This window comes from Dipodomys spectabilis, unplaced genomic scaffold (genome assembly GCF_019054845.1).
Source record: "Dipodomys spectabilis isolate Male_0828 unplaced genomic scaffold, ASM1905484v1 ptg000002l, whole genome shotgun sequence".
Lineage (NCBI taxonomy): Eukaryota > Metazoa > Chordata > Mammalia > Rodentia > Heteromyidae > Dipodomys > Dipodomys spectabilis.
Window position 1 is genome coordinate 47,675,892 of NW_024870679.1, and position 21,609 is coordinate 47,697,500.

Consider the following 21,609-nt stretch of genomic DNA (forward strand, 5'->3'; position numbering starts at 1 on the left):
ACAGACACAAGAGGAGGATGGGATCAAGTAGGTCAAAGCCTTGAGTAAGCCGGGCGCTGGTGGCTCATGCCTGTAATCCTAGCTACTCAGGAGGCTGAGATCTGAGGATCGCGGTTCAAAGCCAGCCCGGGCAGGAGAGACCGTGAGACTCCTATCTCCAATAAACCACCAGAAAACCAGAAGTGGCGCTGTAGCTCAAGTGGTAGAGCGCTCGCCTTGAGCTGAAGAGCTGAGGGACAGCGCCCAGGCCCAGAGTTCAAGCCCCACGGCCCACCAAAAAAAAAAAAAGCCTTGAGTAAAATGGCCTGAGCCTGAAAGGGTTGATGTCTGTGTTCAAGGCAGAATCTGATGGATGTGGTTGTGACTTAGATTTTTGCTGAGGTCTAAGTAAATTCTGCCTGTCTTTGGGATAGGAGCAGAATTCCTGGGATGAAGTCAGTGGCTTTAGCACAGTGATGGTTTCCATTGGTTTCTTAAACATGCACAGTCACGCCTTACCTTATATGTAGTATTGCCCTCTGAGACCATGTGTGTTATGTTGGGTACAGTTTGAGAGCAGGCAACATGGCTAGGAGAAAATGGGTTCTTCTGTTATCCAATTAATAGTTTTATACTAAACTGGCTTCAGAAGAATAGGCACATCCCATGTGGTCATATCCCATGTGGTCTAAATCCTATGGTTTAGGAAACCAGGACTGCCTCTACCTGTGAGCAGATCACTCTCCTGTCTTTGGGCCAGAGATCTCTGATGCTAGATGACAGTTAAGAATAAGTAAGTTGGGCTGGGAAGGTGGCTCAGTGGTAGAGCGCTTGCCTTGCATGCATGAGGCCCTGGGTTCGATTCCTCAGCACCACATAAGCAAAAAGAAAAAAGCCAGAAGTGGCGCTGTGGCTCAAGTAGTAGAGCTGAGGGACAGAGTTCAGACCCCCAAAAAATAAATAAATATATTAAAAAAAAAAAGAATAAGTAAGTTACAATAGTGTCTCCTTACCCATGGTTTTACTTTCTGACCACGATGTAAAAATACTGTCTTTTGTCTTTGAAGTGAGACCATTTCCATAACTTTATTACAGTCTATTAAGATTGTATTTTGCGGGGCTGGGAAGGTGGCTCAGTGATAGAGCGCTTGCCTTGCATGCATGAGGCCCTGGGTTCGATTCCTCAGCACCATATAAGCAGAAAGAAAAAAAGCTGGAAGTGGCGCCGTGGCTCGAGTGGTAGAGCACTAGCCTTGAGCTGAAGAGCTGAGGGACAGTGCCCAGGCCCAGAGTTCAGGCCCACGACCAGACCCCTCCCCCCCCCAAAAAAAAAGATTGTATTTTGCTATTACTGCTGATCTCTTACTTTGCCTGATTTGTAAGCTACATGTGATATACCTTAGTGGTGGGGCCGTCTACAAAGGTGTTTGAGAGTATCTTAGAAAATGAACTGCAAATGTAAAAGGCCTTATCATGGGAGTCAGCCTGGTGTGCCTAAGAAACACAGCATGTGCTATATATAGGAGAGGTGTGGAAGATGAGTTAGTAGGAAGACAGGGTTTTCAGGGCCTAGAATGTAAATCCTGGCTTTTACTGGATGTGGTAGGAAGTTTTGAAGCTGTGATCTGATTTAACTGAACAGAATTACTCTGGTTTCTGTGTTAGGAGCAAAGGTAGAGGCGATTGCTGGACTTCCCCATCTTAATGCTAGACAAGAGTTGGAGAGTGGGGCACAAGCTATGACCTGGGGAAGCAGTTGCTATAGTGCCCTTCCTGTTACAATTCCTAAATCCCCTTTTCCTAAAAGCAAACTCTGGGGTCCAGTTCTAACCTTTTGTTTTGGTGGTGATGAAGAGGCTAGGGATCTAACCTAGGGCCTCGTTCATGCTAAGTAAGTTCCTTACCACTGAGCTAAGCCCTCAGTCCTTCAGGTTTGCTGGACTTTTGCCTCCCAAGATTCATCTGTGCCTAGTGTAAGGGGGAAGAACTGTGGGAACAGGTTGAACCATCAGGAACACATCTAGTTCTATACAAGCTGAGCCCAAGTCCCTGCCTTTCTAGCAGGGTGAGTCTTATTAGTTGAGTCTTATTTCTTTGAGTATACTGAACATATTACTTATTTAATAAATACTGGACAACTGCTATGTCCCCTCCCAGACACTAATTGAGGCTAGAATAGCAAATGAAGCCAGATGAGGTAGCTCACACCTACAATCCTAGCTACTCAGGAAGCTGAAATCCAAGGATCATGTTTTGAAGCCAGCCCAGGAAGTAAAGCCTACGAGACTTACCTCCAGTAAATTGCCAAAAAGGCCAGAAGGAGCTATGGCTCAAGTTGTAGAGTGCTAGCCTTGAACACAAAAGCTTCAAGGAGATTACCCAGACCCAGAGTTCAAGCCCCAGTTAACAGCACAGGAAAAAAGAAAAATTGAACTAAACAACTCATACCGTGGTTTGTACCCAAGTTGAGGTTTTATATTTACAGAAGACTAGTGTGTACGGGGTGGGGGTGGGGAGAGGGAAGAGGAGGGGTGGGAGAGAGCAATGCGGAAAGAGAAGGGAAGCAGGTGTTTACATGCTCGACATGAAGGCAAGAAGTAGTGAGGCTGGCCTGAAGGATGGCAACCCCAACGTAGTCACCCATCAGCAGACACCCAGAAAGTCCAGAGAGAATGAGACAGCACTGGCAGAGAGCTCAGTCTACCTGCCCTGAGAACAGGATGGCCAGGAGAGACTGATGCAAATTAAGGAGACATTGGGGACCATCCAGTTGTTCTTTGGGAGGGAAAGCTGCCCTATTCCCTTTGAACTTTGGCTCTCCAGCAACATTTGCCCTGTTGGCCTCATCTCTTCGCTGAGGCTCTCTCCCCTGTGTTGTAAAACTCCTGGTCCTCAGGATCTCTGCATCCTGGACAGAAAGTCCTGGAAAGGTCAGTTTCCTAGGCTGGGGCTGAAATTCATGTCACACCACCAGGTTGCTGGTGAGCTTTGTCCTGGCCTGTTGCTCATGGCCCCTTGATGGATCCAGGCTCTGTGAGACGGGCAGAGGCATATGCTGAAGCTCCAAGGCAGGCTGCAGGCTCACAGAAGCCAGGCAGCCCCACAGGGCCTGGCAGGCCGGGTCGGCCTGCCTCTCCTGGAGCCCCTGGGGACCCTCGGTCTCCATCTTTGCCATTGATTGCCTGGCCAGGCCGGCCAGGGAGTCCTGTAAAGGAGAGAATCAAGACATCAGGGCCTGGGGAAAAAATGGGGGAAGGAGAAGGAAGGGATGACATTGTCCAAGAAGCATTGTACTCATTACCTGACTTACGGAATTGTAACCCTTTTGTACAAATCCTTAATAAGGTAACAACAGCAAAAGACATCAGGGCCTCCTTGGCCTCGGCAGAAGGTGAGGCAGAAAGAAGAGGTTCTGTCCCAGACACAGTCTATAATTGTCCCCAATTCCTGATCTCTCCTTTCCTAAGTGATTGTGGCATGTTCCGCCTTCCAGCCAGACCCCACACAGGGACTCCTGGGTGCTCCAAGGTGACTAAGGGTAAGGCCTCTGTAGAGTCCCAGGTATCCCTGGGACATTAATCTCCAAGCTTAGGGACAAAACAAAGTAAGGTCTTACCTGGGACCCCTGGGGGCCCTGGCATCCCGGGGTGCCCACGTCCTACTTCTCCTTGATCACCCTTCTCGCCACGCTTTCCTGAGGACAAAAAAAAATGGTTTCCAAAAATGAAAAATGATTTTCCTGCTTTGGTGCTACTTAATATGTTTCACAGTCAGCAATCCTTCCAGTATTGTGCTAGTTTTAAAAAGGAGAGAGGTGTCTGGCGCTGGTGGCTCATGCCTGTAATCCTAGCTACTCAAGAGACTGAGATCTGAGGATCATGGTTCAAAGCTAGCCCGGGCAGGAAAGTAGTCCATGAGACTCTTATCTTCAGTTAACCACCAGAAGACTGGAAGTGGTGCTGTGGCTCAAGTGGTAGAGTGTTTACCTTGAGCCGAAGAGGTCAGGGACAGCACCTAGGCCTAAAGGTCAAGCCCCACGATCAAAAAAAAAAAAAAAAAAGAGAGTTGGAAATGTCTATAGAGGCCTGATTAAATAAAGGGAGATCTAGAAAAGTGGTAGAATATTATGTGTCTAATCAAGTTTATTTTAAGAAAGCATCCAAAAACAATATCTAATATTCCTGTTCTATCAAGCAGGGAACGGAGAAGAACTCTGTATATTGACTAGAAATGTAATTCCCACAAAGCACTAAGAGGTTGGAGCCATTAATGTCTCAAGTTTGCAGATGAGAAATCTAAGGCAATTAGATGGAAGGAAATTCATAAGTATAGGTAGTTTGTCCAAGGACCACATCAAGAAAGTGGCACAGTCTGGATTTATACTCAAGTCTTGTGGATCCAGGGCCTACCTGTCTTATTCCTGGTCTTCCCACCCCATCTCTAAAGACACCTTAAGATGTTCATGGAGGTACCCTATGCACATGAAAAAAACAAAACTCCCAAAGCTATAACATAGCACATTCATTCCTATCAATTTGCTACAGCAGTATCTCCTGGTCAGGTTGTTGAGGCCTGCAGGGAAATGTCTGTGTCTTATCCTGGCAAAGTGAACATGAGCTGAGAGAACAGGAAGCTGAGCTTAATAGAAGCCCCTAGGGGGGTGGGGGGAAGGTGGCTGGGAAGGTGGCTCAGTGGTAGAGCGCTTGTCTTGCATGCTTGAGGCCCTGGGTTCGATTCCTCAGCACCATATAAGCAAAAAGAAAAAAGTCAGAAGTGGCGCTGTGGCTCAAGTGGTAGAGCTTCAGCCTTGAGCTGAAGAGCTGAGGGACAGCGCCCAGGCCCAGAGTTCAGGCCCCACGACCAGACTCCCCCCCCCCCCAAAAAAAAGAAGCCCCTGTGGCCACCTTTGGGCAAAATTGCCCAGTCTCCATTCCTTCACAGAATGGCACTCACCTTTGGGCCCTGTGTTGCCAATCTGACCCACAGCTCCCACGATGCCAGGAATGCCCCGAGGGCCAGGGTGCCCTTGAGGTCCTTGCTTGCCTGGGTATCCAGGAGGCCCAGGAGGTCCCGGGGGACCCATCATGCCAGCTGCACCCAGGACTTCCCGCTTGGCACTCACAGCCACCTCTGCCAGTTGCTCTGGAGGGAGGTGCAGGGAGAGAGGTGGGTACAATGTGTGTTAGCAGTGAGCCACACTAGGGAAAGCCAAGCGTCCTGTGACACCTGGTGCCTTTGTTTGTAGGGGGAAAGGCCCATGGTTGAGGCTGTTTTACAGAAGTCAAAGGTCCAGTGGTTTCCTGAGGTTCCCTCACGCGCTGGGGGAAGAGCTAGATAGGAAGGCCACATGCAGTGTGGTGAAGGGCTGGGACTCCTTCTTCACCTTGCATCATCTTCAGCGCCACGTCTATGATGTGCTGGTCACTGGCATCTCGGCCCTGAAGGCAGAGAAGGACTTTGAGGAGGAAGCCCCTGGCTGCCAGGGCTGGCCACTTGTGCACTCCTATCCCTCCTACTCCCTTCGGGCATGGTCCCGCATGTGTCACACCCTCCTCTCAGCCGGGTGTGTAACCAGCCTCAGGGGAGCCAGTGGGCCTCCGGGAATATCCAGCCTTGGAGCAGCAGAACACACACACACACACACACACACACACACACACACACACACACACACACAGCAGAACACACACACACACACACACACACACACACACACACACACAGAGCGCCTCTAGATTCCTTGCCCTGAGCCAACTCACCGGCACACCCTGTCTTCCCGGATGGCCTGGCAAGCCTCGGTTTCCAGCCTGTCCTCGGGGGCCAGGCAGCCCTGGGTACCCCTGCACACCTGGGGCGCCTGCATCCCCGCTGGGGCCAGGGTAGCCTGGCTCTCCTCGGATTCCTTGCTGCCGGAGCGGTGAACATAAGGTGGATGAGAAGGTGTGGGTGGGTTTAGAGGGCGGATGGGGAATAGAGGGGACAGATCTGGGAGGGGGGTTCCAGAGCTTCCGGGGGAAGTGGGGAGACCCAAGGAGAGAAGGACAGGAACAGAGGTGTCTCACTTACCTGCCCTTTGGGCCCTGGCTCTCCAGACTCGCCCTGAAGGCACAGGAAATGGGGTCACTAAACAGTGGGCCCAGTCCACATCCCTGCCTATTCCCATGTTTCCTTTAAGCTCACCTTATCCCCTTTCTCTCCAGGGAGGCCTGCTACGCCTGGGTCACCCTGCAGATAGAGAACGGTAGGTTAGGCACCACCCAGGTGGGGACTTGGGGTGTGAACGTGGAACCCAGAATGGATGCCTGGAGATGGGAAGTGGGGGAGGGGGACTCACCACTCCACCACGGGGCCCAGTCTTCCCTGGCGAGCCCTGAAAAAAGCAAGATAAGAAGCTTACAGGGCTTGACTAGGGCCTCACACCCTTCATCAGCCCCTCCTGGCTCACTAGACCAGAGCATGAACCCCCAAGACCTATAGTGCTCAGGAAAATCTCACTGAGCACCATCCAACCAACCCAGCCCAGGCACAGGCTGCTTTCCCTGGTATTTTCAGATTCTAAGTGGCACCTTGTCCCCTTTGATGCCTGGTAAGCCTTGAGGTCCTGGAATTCCTGGGGGGCCCTGCTCCCCTTTTGGGCCCTGAGAAGAAAAAAAACCAGAGCTGTAAGTCAAATGAGGGACCTAGGTTAGTCTCCCCGCTGCCCACCTCAACCAGATTTAGCTTACCTGTTGTCCTTGAGGACCTGGCTGTCCCACTGGACCCCTCTCACCCTGGTCACCCTGAAATGGAAGAAGAAAGTTGCACCCAGGCTGGGAGGGCAGCCTCCCTGGCCAACCCCATACCCTGATACAGTTAGGTGTCCTCCAATTTCTGCTGAGGTCCTTTGCTCCATTTTACAGATCAGTGAATTGAGGCCTTTCCAGAAAGAGGGAGGAGATCCCATATCCAGGAGCACCAACTGCTCCAAGGATCTCCTTCACACCAGGGACCACTGCACGGGGGCACTTACCTTCTGTCCCATAATGCCCTGGGGACCAATTTCTCCTCGAGGCCCTGGCTCTCCCTGGGGGAAGGAGAAATGGGAGATATGGGTTAAGCAGTACGCTTCTGGGACCCTCTTTTCCACACCTGGCTCACTGCCCCATTGTTCACTCTTAAATGATTAGCCTTAGTTGGAGAAAACATCACAGAAAGGAGAAAGCACTTCCCTGGCTCAATGGGGCAAGGCAGAAACGGGACTAAGCCAGATACTCCTCAGGCTAGGGCTCCACCAAGTGGCCGCACTCGGGCCCTACACTGAGTACAAGGGCCCTTTGGTCCTGGAGGGCCCAAAGCTCTTGGGTAAGTTGGAGAGGTACTCACCTCCTTTCCAGGGGGACCAGAGAATCCAGGGAGGCCCTGCTGGCCCGGCTCACCCTGCAGGAAGAGAGTCCTCAAGTCAGTCTGGTGGTCTCACCAGGCTTTTGCTTCATTTAAGAGGCCCTGGGAACCCTGAACAAGTCTATAATCAAATGAGTGGGGTAGAGGAAAGGATGCTCTCTGTAAGTCCTCTGGGCTTCACCAATTTTCCCATGTTTGTTTCTCTGGATTTCAAGCTATGCTCTTCTTGCCTCACTAAACCAGGTTGAAGAGGATGGAGGGAAGGGGTCAGGCCCCCTCATTTTGTGCAGGGCTTTCTGGGGCTTAAGCCATGCCCTATTCCCACTCGCTGGGTCTCTTGCACAGATGAGGCCATTTCTGCCCCCAGCTTGGGATGCTCTCACCTTGTCTCCAGGGCCTCCTTTTGTCCCAGGCTGGCCCGGCACACCCTGCAGAAAGAATGTGACATCAGCTTCTGCCCTGGCACAGAAGCGCCCCACACACCTGCTGCTTTGCCTCCCTCCCCAATCCCAATGTATTTCACCTTGTGTGAGTTGAACAATGCAAAACCTAGGCATAGGAACTTGAACTTGTACTTCCCATCCCTGCCTGGTCCCTGGTGGGAGAGGGGTGGGGTACAAGGCCTGCATCCATGGGGGAGACACCCTCAGGTGCACCTAAGCACATAGAATTCCTAAAGAAGCACGGGTCAGCTGATACACAGATAAGCAGCCATGTCCAGTCTGTACCCCCAGCAAGGAGGCAGGTGGAATCCTGTGGCCTGGATTTCAGATTGTCTTGGACAGAGTTGGGCCTGGGAGGTGAGAAACATCAGAATGGAGAAGGCAGCAAGGGTCTTCCCTACGTCTCTTCCCAGCAAAGGGACCAGAAAAGGCCTTCAGGTGTGGAGATTAAAAAGCCACAGCATGAGCTGGGAAGGTGGCTCAGTGGTAAAGCGCTTGCCTTGCATGCATGAGGCCCTGGGTTCCATTCCTCAGCACCACATAAGCAGGAAAAAAAGCCGGGAGTGGCGCTGTGGCTCAGGTGGTAGAGCGCTAGCCTTGAGCTGAAGAGCTGAGGGACAGCACCCAAGCCCCACAACTGGACCCAAAAAAAAAAAAAAAAAAAAAAAAGCCACAGCAGACCTGGCACTGGTGGCTCACACCTGTAATCCTATTCAGGAGGCTGAGATATGAGGATCACAGTCCAAAGTCAGCCTGGGCAGGAAAGTCCATGAGACTCTCATCACCTAAAAAAGCCAGAAGTGGTGCTGGTGGCCCAAGTGGTAGAGCACTAACTTTGAGCACAGAGAGGCCCAGGGACAGACCCTAGGTCCTAAGTTCAAGCTCTGGGACCAGAAAAAGCCACAGCAGTATTGAGAAGGGAGAGGACAGCAGGATCAGGGCTGATTATGGTAGTCACTGAACCAACTGTGAGATGAACTTTGAACTCAAGGATTGAGTCTGACCCATTTGGAAGATTGAAACTGCCAAAGATGAGGCAAAGGAGTCATGAAACAAAAGGAGTGCTCCACCAGACACCCAAGCCCCCACAGGGAGGCAGGCCACAGAGCGCCTGGCCCCTCTGAACCTGACGAGAAGCAACCTGTCCACAGGAGCTCCTGTGGTCCCACCTGATACTCACCGCCAGGCCCTGGTGGCCCTGGCTTCCTGGCCGCCCTGCCTGGCCTGCACTGCCCTGGAGAGACAGAGAACCAGAGACACAAGTCAGAGTTCTGGCTCGATGGTCAATGGCTTCCAGGTGCAGATAGGGAAACTACGGTCCAGAAGAAAGAAAGGGATGGAGCCCCCTGGGTCCCAGAACTTTAGTATCAGTGTAACAGAACTCAAAGCCCTGGGTAGGCTGGGCCCTGACTCTCCCCAGACCCACGTGCAGCCCTGTACCTACCTTGGTGCCAGGTATGCCTGGAGTCCCATCCTTGCCATCGATTCCTGGAGGACCCTGCTCAGGAGGGAAATTCAAGGGAGTCTCACAATTGGGGAGATTCATGGGGTCCCACCTTCCCTTGACCCTCTGTGACTGCTGCAGTGTGCAGGAAGGGAGCCTGCCTGTAGGGTTATCTCAGGAAACCCCACCAGCTAAATGGGGGAGGGGAGCTGAACAGAGGAGTTTGGGGGTCCTAGGCCATACAGACAGTGCCCAGAGTGCCACATGTATCTGATGACCTCTCCTACATTGTCACCTCTGTTTTCAGGCGAAGAAGCCAACACACTTGCCAGCTAACAAGGCCGCCTGCCTGCTGCACAGTTCAGTCTAGAACCTCAAGCTCATATTTCTCTGGGGTTATGGACAGCCTGGCTCCTGTCTGGGTGGGGCAGGACCCAGGCCTCTGGCACTTACAGTCGCCCCCTTTGGGCCCGTTATCCCTTGCGGTCCTCGAACACCTTGGCTACCCTGCAAAATAGACAGAGATCAGGATACCAAGCCCATCTGGCTTTGCAGAGATGGGAACACATGAGATAGGGGGCCTCTGGGTCCCCAAGTCCCCATAGCACGGGCCATACTGGGAAGTAACTGGAGGACAGGATTAGAAGTATACTTCTGCCATGGAGGCAGGACAAAGAGGTCAGCACGATGCAGTGGCTGGGCTGGGCAAGAGTATTCCGGGAGCCTCAGGCCTTCACTGAGACCAGAGCTCACTTAGGTGAAAACAAAAACAAATAACAAGGGCTGGGAAGGTGGCTCAGTGGTAGAGCGCTTGCCTTGCATGCATGAGGCTCTGGGTTTGATTCCCCAGCACCACATAAGCAAAAAGGAAAAAGCCGGAAGTGGCGCTGTGACTCAAGTGGTAGAGCGCTAGCCTTGAGCTGAAGAGCTGAGGGACAGTGCCCAGGCTCAGAGTTCAGGCCCCATGACCGGACCCAAAAAAAAAAAAACAAATCATGACAACCAAGGAGAAGTGTGTAGACTTTTTAAAAAATATTATTTAAATAAGATTTTATTCAAATAAGTGCTACAAAGACAGTTTGGAGGTAATTGAAAAAAAACTGAAGACAGATTGGTTATTAGGTGATATTAAGGAATATTTGTTTCTTAGTTTATTAGTTGTAATAATGATGAGATCAGGGCTGGGGGTGGCTTAGTGGTAGAGTACTTTTCTAGCATGCATGAAGCCCTGAGTTCAATTCCTCAATACCACATAAACAGAAAAGGCCAGAAGTGGTACTATGGCTCAAGTGGTAGAGTGGTAGAATGCTAACCTTGAACAAAAGAAGCTAAGGGACAAGGAGGCTGAGATCTGAGGATTGCTGTTCAAAGACACCCTGGACAGGAAGTCCAGGAGACTGTTATCTCCAATTAACCACCAGAAAACCTGAAGAACTGGAAGTGGCACTGTGGCTCAACTGGTAGAGCGCTTGCCTTAAGCTGAAGAGCTCAGGGACAGCGCCTAGGCCAGGCGTTCAAGCCCCACAACTGACCAAAAAAAAAAAAAGAAACTGAGAGCCAATGCCAGGATCCCCAGTTCAAGACCCAGGACTGGCAAAAAAAAAAAAAAAAAAAAAAAGTGATCCCATGAGAAAAATGCCTGATTTTTTTTAAAGCAGTATATTCTTAAGTATTTAGGGGTGAGGCGACACAACATTAAAGGCTTTCTTGAAAACATCAGAGCAGGCCTGGGGATGTATGTAGCTCAGTGATAGAGTACGTGACTAGTGAGGCCCTGGGTTTAACCTCAGTTTCACAAGCAAAACAAAGCAGTCACAGTGAAGGAAGGAGCTAGTTTCCATGGCAAAGTGTTAAAAAAAAACAAAAAAAAAAACTGTGGATCTGCAAGATAGGAATCCATTGCATCATTCTCTCTACTTTCTATATGTTTTAAACCTTGCTTTAAAAAATAGTTTACTGTACTTTGCTGCTCAATGTTTGTGCAAACCTAAAACTACTCTGAAAAGTCTATTAATTAAAAAGAAAAATAAATAAAGACAACTGGATCCAGACCAAATCCCATTAGCCTCATGGCTGATCTGCTGGAATTTCATTCTCTGATCCCAGGGACCTCAGGTCTGAATCTCATGGCTTCTCTCCAAGCCTGAGTCTGGATCTACTGGACTCAGCATAGACTCTCCCCCAGCAGTCAGCCATAGACATAGACAGACATGAACATATGTACACACGCATGCATGTGCACACATATGTACACACACATACACCAGCCTTTGGCAGGGCTGAATTCTGCTCAGTTACTTCTCAAGGCCCCTTACCAGACAAGGAGCGCCCCAGGACTTACCACATCACCCTTCTCCCCAGTTCGGCCTGGTGGTCCCCTTGGACCTTCCTCACCCTGACAAAATGGAGACAGGACTATAAGTCACATGAGTTGGAGGAAGCAGAAGCCACCCCGAAGCTGCAGAAGCTCCAGCCTGGAGCTGGGAGACGGGTCAGGCTTACCGGTAACCCGGCGGCACCGATGGAGCCCACCATGCCTTTGTACCCACGAGGACCCTGGAGTGAGGAAATGGTTGAGGGTTAGTCCTGGTTGGACTGCAGAGGCCCAACAGCTGGTAACAACAGCTTGCAGGACACCCATAGATTCACTTACGGTCTCTCCTTTAGGTCCTGCTACTCCTGGGTAGCCCCTGATGCCTTGGGGTCCCTGTCAAGACAGAAAAATGATAGCAAGGGCGACTGCAAGGCCCAGTTCATGATGTCATTTCTGACCCTGGCCTCTTTCACAATGCCTTGTTAAAAGTAGTCACATGGGCACGTGGGACCTGCAGCTCCAAGGTGATGGGGGCGAGGCAGGGGTGGTTACTCAGGGGCACACAAAGAACAGTGGCAGATCTGGACCTCAGCCAGGCTTCCAGCTTTGGTTGCTATCTCTTCATTCTGGATAGTCAGCCTCAGCTTCCCTCTCCCTACCCAGAGATACCTTTCTCTTTTATGAGCTAGAGTCCTGAGCTGGGAAAATGAGGGCATCTAGGATGAGGGAAGGAGGCTGCAGGTGGAGGCAGGGAGGTTGGCAAGCATTCCTTACCGGCGGTCCAGGGATGCCTTGTTCTCCAGAGGCACCTACATCTCCCTTGGGGCCCTAAGAGCAGGATAATCTATCAGACTGACAGGCAGATGGCGAGAGTAACACAGAGACAAGAAAACATACCAGTCACCTTCCCCAGCAAAGGTAGCCAGAAGGCTGATTGGAAAGAATATTACCCCATACCATAGGTGGGAAAATGGAGGCCAAGAAAGAAGGGACTTGCCCAGAGACACTGGTCTAGAACACAAGCCTCTTGTTGAGATCTGAGAGCTGAGGATCATTTGAAGCCAGCTAGGGCAGACAAATCTAAGAGACTCTTTTTTTTTTTTGGGGGGGGTCCGGTCATGGGGCCTGAACTCTGGGCCTGGACGCTGTCCCTCAGCTCTTCAGCTCAAGGCTAGCACTCTACCACTTGAACCACAGCGCCACTTCCGGCTTTTTTCTTTTTGCTTATGTGGTGCTGAGGAATCGAACCCAGGGCCTCAGGCATGCAAGGCAAGAGCTCTACCACTGAGCCAACTTCCCAGTCCTCTAAGAGACTCTTATCTCAAGTTAACCAGCAAAAAAGCCAGAACTAGAGCTGTGGCTCAAGTGGTAGAGCCTTGAGAAAACATACCAAGTGAGAGTACAAGACCCAGAGTTCCAGCCCCAGTTCACAATACAACAATGAAGAACATAGGGCTTATGTCTGTAATCCTAGCTATGCAGGAAGCTGAGATCTGAGGATTGGGGCAGGAAAGCCTGTGAAACTCCAATTAATTGCCCCCCAAAAAAGCCAGAAGTAGAGCTCTGGCTCAAGCAGTAGAACACTAGCCTTGAGAAGAAAAAAAAAGCTCAGAGACAGTGCCCAGGGCCTGAATTCAAGCTCTAGTATTGGCATAAAACAACAAAGAACACTGTTGGCCTCTTGTCTCTCATATCAAAGTCTATCTCCTCAGCCCATAGGGCCAGGGGAAGGATGAAAAAGAGGCCAAGCCTCGCTGCCTCCATACAGCCCGACCCCGCCATGGTCTCTAGCCCTCACACTCACCGGCTTCCCCTGACGGCCAGTATCACCCAGAATCCCACGTTTGCCTGGATGCCCCTGAAGGGAAGGAGCAAACTTAGTAAGAGTCTCCTCCAATCACCTGCTTTACTCTCTGAAGGCCTGGGCCAGGCCAAGAGCTCTCACCTTGACTCCCTGTAGCCCTGGAGGACCTTTCACACCTGCTGGACAGTTGGTTGGACACTGGAAAGAAAATCCCAAAGGGCCTTGAAGCCTCTCACCTGGCCTGGGCCACCTGGGCATTGTCTCCCATCATGCCCTTTCCCTAGCATCCTTCCCACCCCACCGGGTTGGGAGTGGCCCACCCCACTGTCCATGGACCCTTTTCCTATGACTATAACACCCATTAGGCCTGGCTCTGGACACTGCCTCTTACCAGGAAATCGGCACTGCCTTCCAAGCCTTGGATGGTTCCTGAGCGCCCCTGAGAAGAGATGTGGGACTATAAAGAGGGAACCTAAGCTGGCACTTCCCTACTCCAAACACATTTCCCAGGAAGGAGCACATGGCCTGTGGGAGGTCTGAAGACCCTTACCGGTTTCCCAGGAGGACCTGGGGGTCCTGCTGGTCCCTCTGGTCCTGGATCCCCCTGGAAGCAAGAAGAGCCAAAGTCATACCACCAACCAACCCTGGCCTAGGTCACCCCCCACCACCCCTTTCTGCTACAGCCATATGCTCCTAGTCCTCCAGGGCGTCTCCTGAGAGCTGTCACCTTACAGAGATCAAGGAACTTGGCAGGAGATGGCACTCACCCTTAATCTCTCTGAAAGACATACTACAGGATGGGTTCAGGACAGGTTTCCGCCCCAAACCTGGAGGAGCTTCCTACAGGCCAAAAGAGGGCCTTAAATTCCTGGGGAGGCCACTCTAACTTTACAGGTTGGAGACAAAAAGTAAGATGAGACAGAGCTGAAGATGTCTGGGGCTCACCTTGGGGCCTGGGACTCCAATTTCACCAGGAAGACCAATAGGTCCAGGTGGTCCCTAGGGAGCAGAGATGTGGATACCAATGGTTAGCCCAATCTGGACTGACAAGGGAGGACAAGCACCCCAAACCTCTTCTCCAACCCTGGAGAGACTGATGGAGTGGGGCTTTGAGGACCAGATTCTTCCAGAGTCAGTGGATAGACCGGATGGAGCTGGTCCAGGGTCCCCAACCAGCCTGCCCATTCCTAGAAGCCCTCCTGTTGTTCCCTCCCTCCTTGGGAGGGCTGAGGAGCTCGCCCTATCCCTGAAGACTTACAGGAGGTCCAGCAAAACCAGGACCCTAGAACAAAAGGAAAGGAAGTTGGTTCATGGCTCCTTCTGTGGGTTCTCTCTCCCCACAGGCCCTTGCAGGTCATACTCACCGGCAGACCAGGGGGCCCTGGAAGCCCGGGCTGACCCTGAAGAAGCAACAAGAGAGGCTCAGAGACTGTGGTCTCCTGTGTCCCTGCTCCTCCCTACTGAAGCCTCTCCCACACTCTGACCCTTGCTTGTCCTCACTGTGTACACAGGACAGTACACTTACCTTGACTCCAGGAGTTCCCGTGGGCCCAGGCTCCCCCTTGGCTCCCATTAATCCCTGGGGGAAGAAAGAGAAGAGGGTCAGTAAGAGACAACTTGCCTTCCACCCATGGGCAGGGCAGTTCCAGTCTTCTAGACCTCATGAAGGCCTAGGGACTTTAGCACCTCCTTCTCCCTTTCCTTAGTTCCCATAGTAACCCCCACAAAGCAGCCAGAACCATTCTCCTCTTTTAAAAGAGAAGAAATCAAGATGCAGATTTGTCAGCCTAGGCCTCATGCCTCTCAGTTTGAGTCTAGAAGTCTGGCTATATACTTGATGTCTGGAAACTTCTTCTGAGCCTTGGTTTTCTTGTTTGCTTAGCTCTCTGGATGGATGAGAGAACTATTGTGCTAGTAGAAGACAATGTGCTTTAGTCTTCATAGGATGAGGGTGAGAGGGCCCAGTGGTCAGGCCCAGGCTTCATTATACCTCTAGAGCCAGCAGGCAGAGGCAATTCATGAGGCTCTCTGTTTTCTCCTATTTTCAGCGACTAAGTATGTCCCCCATCAAGCTGTCACAGGCCCCTGGAACTAGCTGTGTCCAGATGTCCATGGCTTTGGGTGCCCCTAGGAGCCCTCTGGAACAAAATGTGTTTATCTTATGATTTACCCTTGAGGTAATACAAAGGAAGAGGAAGGGAAGAGGAGATAAAAGGACTAGGGGGACACAGGACAGCCCACCAAGTATACTCAGTATGATCCCTGGAGACCAGAAATAGGACACCAAGTTCCATACCCCACAGGAAGCAGAGCCTCTTTCTAGAATTCTGGCTGCCAGGGATTCAAAGCTCCCGAGACAGAGGCTCAGTGCCGATCATCTGAAGGTGAAGGGGTTCACAGCTAGAGGTGCTTCATCTACCTCCCATCTCTGAACAGAAGCTGAGCAAAGGCTCTGGAAGTTAATAGGTGGGAAGCCCCAACCTACCCTACTAAGCACCCCAGGTACTCACGTCAATGCCCGGCTTCCCATCAGGCCCATCAGGCCCCGGTTTGCCAGGCTCTCCTTTGGATCCCTTGAAAACGGAGAGGAACCAAATATTAGCCAGAGGACAACAAGAACTGGAAGGGTCAAAAGTCAAAGGAGAAAGAACACTCACCGGAGGGCCAGCTTTCCCAGGGGGCCCTTTGTCACCCTGCAAGACACAAATAGGTGAGCCAGCACCCTATGCAAAGGCTTGAACAGTGAGCCCTGGCCCCAGCTGAACTGTCCTTATGTTCCTCTCTTTTGTCCTGGGTCGCCTCAGACTTGAATTGTTTAGGAAAACAATCCCCTTTCGCCACCAAAAAAATAATAATAATTAAAATAAAGACTGGTAGCCAGCAGCTCTTGATGATAATCCTAGCTAGTCAGGAGTCTGAGATCTGAGGATGGAAGTTTAAAGCCAGCCTGGGCAAACAGATTTATGAGACCCTTATCTCTAATTAACCAATGAAAAGATAGAAGTAGAGGCACGACTCAAATGGTAGAGAGCCAGCCATGAGTGGAAAAATCTAAGGGAGAGCAGGAGGCCTTGAGTTCAAGCCCCAGGACCAACACTTCATATATGCATATATAAATCATAGATGCATTGAGCCCAACCAACCTCAGCCAGCTGGAGAGGTGGCTATCCTCATGCAAGTGTGGCTTCGGCTTGCTGACGTTGGTAAGGTGCCAAGGTTTTCTGTTTTGTTTTGTTTGTGTGTTGGTCCTGGGGCTTGAACTCAGGGCCTCGTCACTGTCCCTCAGCTTTTGTGTTCAAGGCTAGAGCCTTCGTGCTTCAAGCCACAGCTCCACTTCTGGGTTTTTGGTGGTTAATTGGAGATTAGAGCCTCATGGACTTTCCTGCAGAGGCTAGCTTTAAGCTGTGATCCTCAGATCTTAGCTTCCTGAATAGCTAGGATTACAGGTGTGAGCCACCAGCACCCACCAAGGTGCCAGTTTTGAGACCTGCATATGGGGTTGTGGTTCCACATAGGCTGGGAATGCTGATTGGGGGGGAAAGATAAGGCTTTTAGAGAAGTAGAAAGGGAGAGAGAGGGGTGAGGTGCACAGCAGCTCTATTCTGGGCTCTGGATCTGGAAAACCAGAGGCTGGGACAGAGGTAAGGACCAAGGGGGACAATAATGGGGTTAAATTCAAAATGTTTCTAAGAAAGGACCTCTTTCCTAAACTACAAAGGACCCCTGCTGAGAGCCAGGCTGGGCATATGAAGTGAGACTCATCTCCCAGAAAAGACTCCAGGCATTCTGGCTGGGGTCCAGGCTCCTGTGTTTGGGGGTAGAGGGGGCACCAAGCTGAATAGAAGTCTGTCCAGACTGGTAAACATTCAGTGGGCCTCCTGGGAAGTCTCCAGAATGAGGCATTTAACCCTCACTCTGCTAAGGGGAAGAGGGGACAAACAGCTGATTGTAAATCTAAAAAAAGCAAAGGGAGGAGACAGGAGCGTGGCCACTGTCGGAGGCCAAATTATAGGTGCATTGGTCATAGATGCAGCAGAGAAGGCACCCAGAAACCTGACCAAGGCTCCCTAGCTAACCTGAAGAAACAAATGCAAGCATGCCAGGGGCAACGTGAAGGGTTAAGGTGTCTCTTAACCCCAAAGAAGAGGAAAGGAGGGAGGGATAAGGAGGCTTTGTGGGCTGTGGCTGCCAGACAGAACAGCAGTCCCTTGTCGGTGGGTGGGTTTAACGCCCGCCTGTTAGAGCTGTATTTCAAGGCCAACTTGAGGTTTTTCACTCAACAAGCAGGCTCCCTGTGAGCCAGGCTGGCGCCACCTACTGGCAGCGGGGGGCACGGCGCCTCCATGCTCTCCCTCCCGCACCCGGAGCGCACAAAGTTCTCCTTTGTCCGCCCCCGCTCCTGCCCCAAATTAAACACTCACGTCTATGCCATCCGAACCAGGCACTCCCGGCGGTCCTGGGGGTCCGGGAGGCCCCCGTTCTCCCGGAGGACCTCTCTGCAAACACACACAAGAAGAGAGGCCGCGCTCAGAGTGCTACGAGCGGTGCGTCCCGGGAGCGGCAGGAGGCACCGGGAAGCGGGGTCTGGGTGCTAAGAGCTGGGTTGCCAACTCCCCATGAAAACCTATCCGTACCAGGGGTACCGTGTGGCACTGACTTATTAAACAGAATCACGCACCGAACGATTCAGGGTTGGGACTACTCCGAGGGGCTTGATCGCTCAGTTAAATCCTAAAAGTGACGCACGGATGGGGCCCAGCCCCACCTTGGTCTTCAATGAATGGTAGCTATTATTATTATTATTATTAACATTGTATTATTAGTAACATCATCATTACTATTATTATTATTGGAACAGCCGGTATAGGAAGTGAGTGGGCGCCTTTCCTTTTTCCTCCTGGTGCGGGAGAAAAGCCCAGTGGGAAATGCACAGGGATGGAGATGAGGAAGGAGGCCTAAGAAAGGGGACCGGGTACTCCCCTCCCCAGCACCTCGTCGCCCGGTCCTCGCTGAGGTGACCTCATGGCCAGTCAGGTCCGGCCCAGGCTGGGGTCCCGCGCGATGCCAGGTGTCCAGGCTGGCCCTCTGCAGGCGAGCGTACCGCGCAGCCCCCACGCCGGGGTCGCACTCAGCCCCCCTGCACCCCTAACCCGTCCATTGGGAGCCCCGAAGGCTCCGCGGGGCTGCAGCGGCGTCTGGCTGGAGCCGGAGCCCCCGGGAGGCGGCGCGGCCCGGTGAATGGGCATCATTGTCTCTCTCCCCCGCCACCTGGACTCTCCCGGCTGCCAGGACCTGGCGCCAGCGCCTGCCCCACGCTGCCCGTCCTGTCCCGGGCAGGGCCGAGCATCTCCGGATGGGGTCCCTCTGGCTCCCCCGGCTCCTCCGCGCCCGCGGCGATGCGCACGGCGTGCGCGCCCACGGAAGGGAGCTGCACCCCTGCCCTGTCCTCAGCTGCCCCTTCGGGCCAGGAGAGGGGGGTCAGCAGAGCCTTTCCCCCAAAGCCTGCTGGATCCTGAACCCCCGACCCCGCCACTGGAGTGGCGGCGGGACTTACGATCTGCGCCAGGACGAGCCCAAGCACTTGGAGGAGCAGCAGCAGGCTGCGGGGGGCGGCCGGCGTGGCCATGGCGGGCGGCGGGCTCGGGAGGACGGATCAGGATCCCCGCACGCACCGGCCCGGGAGGCTGTTCTAGACCCTGCAGCCTGGGCCTCCTCGATATGCGACGGGGCGGGGCGGGATGTGGAGGGGGCGCTGTCACCTGAGAGCAGAGCGGGGGAGGGAGGGAGGCCAGAGCCCGGGACGGCACCGCCCCGCTCCACAGCCGTCCCCGAGCGCCCTGTCCTGCCCCTGGCGCCCACCTTCGTCCTAACTCTGCGCACGGAGATGTCAGGAAATGCTTCTTTGCGCGCAGGCTGAGGCCCACCCGAAGCCCCCCTTCTACCCCCCTCCTCTCCAGGACCCAGCCACAGCTCCATCCTTTTTCCTCAGGCCTTCAGCAGCCTCTGCCTGGGAGCTGTGAACTCCTGCCTATCTGGGTTTTCTCTCCTCCAAGGTCCTGCAGCGGCCTCCACTTCTGCAGACGCCACAGCGCCCAGCCACCTTGCTCCTTCTCCGCTGGCTCCTTCCCCTCCATATACAAACCATGGGGCCCCTTCCATAGTAACACACACCGAGGTCTGCTCCCTTATACCCCTCCTCTCTCCCCGCTGCCAGCTCTTTAGAAGAGTTGTGAACATCCACTTCTGAACTTCGCCTGCCTCCTTCCATCCCACAGAGATCAATCTCAGAGAGCACCACTGGGGCTCAACCCTTTGTCTTGTCAAGCAGGAGGCTGGTGGCACCTCAATCTGCCCTTGGCCAGAAGGACAAAGTCCTTCAACTTTCCCTGGCCCAAGGATCCGCTATCCACCCTCTTCTCCTATAATCCACACCATAAGGAATGATGTAAGTTCTAAGAAAAGTGCTCATTCCATGATGTTGTCCTTATTCAAACTTCACAAAATATAGTTACACAGGGGCTGAGAATGTGGCTTAGTGGTAGAGTGTTTGCCTAGCATGCATGAAGCCCTGGGTTAAATTCCTCAGTACCACATAAACAGGAAAAAAAAAAAAAAAAGCCAGGGGCTGGGAAAGTGGCTCAGTGGTAGAGCGCTTGCCTTGCATGCCTGAGGCCCTGGGTTCGATTCCTCAGCACCACATAAAAAAAAAAAGCCAGAAGTGGCACCGTGGCTCAAGTGGTAGAGTGTTAGCCTTGAGCAAAAGAAGCTCAGAGATAGTACCTGAGTTCAAGCCCCAGGATTGGCAAAAAAAAAAAAAGTAGTTACACAAGCTAAGACAGTTATGATATCACTGGATAATAAGATAACATGAGACCATGTGTTCCTACCAGGTCCATCATTACCAAGAATGAGAGGTGAGGAGCTGGGAAGGTGGCTCAGTGGTAGAGCGCTTGCCTTGCATGCCTGAGGCCCTGGGTTCAATTCCTCAGCACCACATAAGGAAAAAGAAAAAAGCCGGAAGTGGCGCTGTGGCTCAAGTGGTAGAACGCTAGCCTTGAGCTGAAGAGCTGAGAGACAGCGCCCAGGCCCAGAGTTCAGGCCCCACGACCGGACCCAAAAAAAAAAAAAAAAAAGAATGAGAGGTGAGACTTTGTGCCTTCTCTACTCTGCGCCTCCCTCATTCACTGGAGTTTCTAGGGCTGAGACTCATCGCTTACACCTCTTTTCTAAGTACTCTTCCTTTCATGGAAACAACCTCATTCAGCTGTTTACAGAATCTGCCTGTCTACCAGCCTCTGTCCAGAATTCCTTTCCTTCCCTTCCAGCCACTTGAGCAACGTTGGTAAAGTACCAATAGAGTCTGGTAGTGTCACTAGCTTGACCACAGCGCCTTCAAACTGAAGTCTCAGTTTCCTCATCTATAAAATGGGGGAGTGATAGTAGCTCATATTGTTTTTGGGGGGGGGTAGGTCATGGGGTTTTGAGCTCTGGGCCTGAGGGCTGTCCCTCAGCTCTTCAGCTCAAGGCTAGTGCTCTACCACTTGAGCCACAGCACCACTTCCTGTTTTCTGGTGGTTTATTGGAGATAAGAGTTTCCTGGCCTTTCCTGCCTGGGCTGGCTTTGAACTGTGATTCTTAGATCTCAGGGTCCTGAGTAGCTAGGATTATAGGTGAGAACCACTGGAGTCCAGCTAGTGGCTCATATCTTAAAGAAGTTTTTTTGAAGAATGAATGAGATGATGCATGCAAGGCATTTAAATGTAGTACCAGCACAGTAGGTGCTTAATGCATCTTTGTTCCTGCCTCTGTCTCTTTGTGTGTATGTGTGTCTCTTCCTCTTTCTCTCTTTTGGTAATACTGGAGTTTGAACCCAGAGCCTCATTATTGTTAGGCAGCTCCACTATCACTGAGACATGGCTCCAGCCCTTTTAATTTTGTATGGGTATTATTCGATTGTATTTTATTTTTTGTGCTAATACTGGGGCTTGAACTTGTGCCTGGGTGCTGTTCCTTACTTTTTGTTTTACTGAAGGCCTGCACTCTACTATTTGACCCACAGTTCTACCTCTGACTTTTTCGCGATTACTTGGAGATAAGAGTCTCACAAGCCAGGCACTGGTGGCTCATGCCTGTAATTCTAGCTACCTAAAAGGCTGAGATCTGAAGACCATGGTTCAAGGCGAGCTGGGGCAGAAAAATCTTGTTGTTGTTGTTGGTTGTGGGTCTTGAACTCAGGGTCTGGGCA

General features: G+C 52.0%; 1 protein-coding gene across 1 annotated transcript; it reads right to left on the bottom strand.

The window, feature by feature from the left end:
* Positions 1-2,474: 2,474 nt before the first annotated feature.
* Positions 2,475-19,068, bottom strand: Col9a2 (collagen type IX alpha 2 chain). Its single transcript, XM_042676757.1, has 32 exons — positions 18,919-19,068; positions 17,786-17,860; positions 16,022-16,057; positions 15,875-15,937; positions 14,890-14,943; positions 14,729-14,764; positions 14,623-14,646; positions 14,310-14,363; positions 13,915-13,968; positions 13,756-13,803; positions 13,506-13,562; positions 13,365-13,418; positions 12,335-12,388; positions 11,900-11,953; positions 11,749-11,802; positions 11,588-11,641; positions 9,700-9,753; positions 9,247-9,300; positions 8,983-9,036; positions 7,743-7,787; positions 7,342-7,395; positions 6,989-7,042; positions 6,705-6,758; positions 6,546-6,617; positions 6,314-6,349; positions 6,160-6,204; positions 6,046-6,078; positions 5,739-5,885; positions 5,363-5,417; positions 4,933-5,121; positions 3,596-3,673; positions 2,475-3,184 (listed from the first exon to the last, which is right to left on the bottom strand). Exons 1-32 carry the CDS (start codon positions 18,988-18,990, stop codon positions 2,985-2,987), a joined length of 2,067 nt encoding a protein of 688 aa, XP_042532691.1. The 5' UTR covers positions 18,991-19,068; the 3' UTR covers positions 2,475-2,984.
* Positions 19,069-21,609: the final 2,541 nt, after the last annotated feature.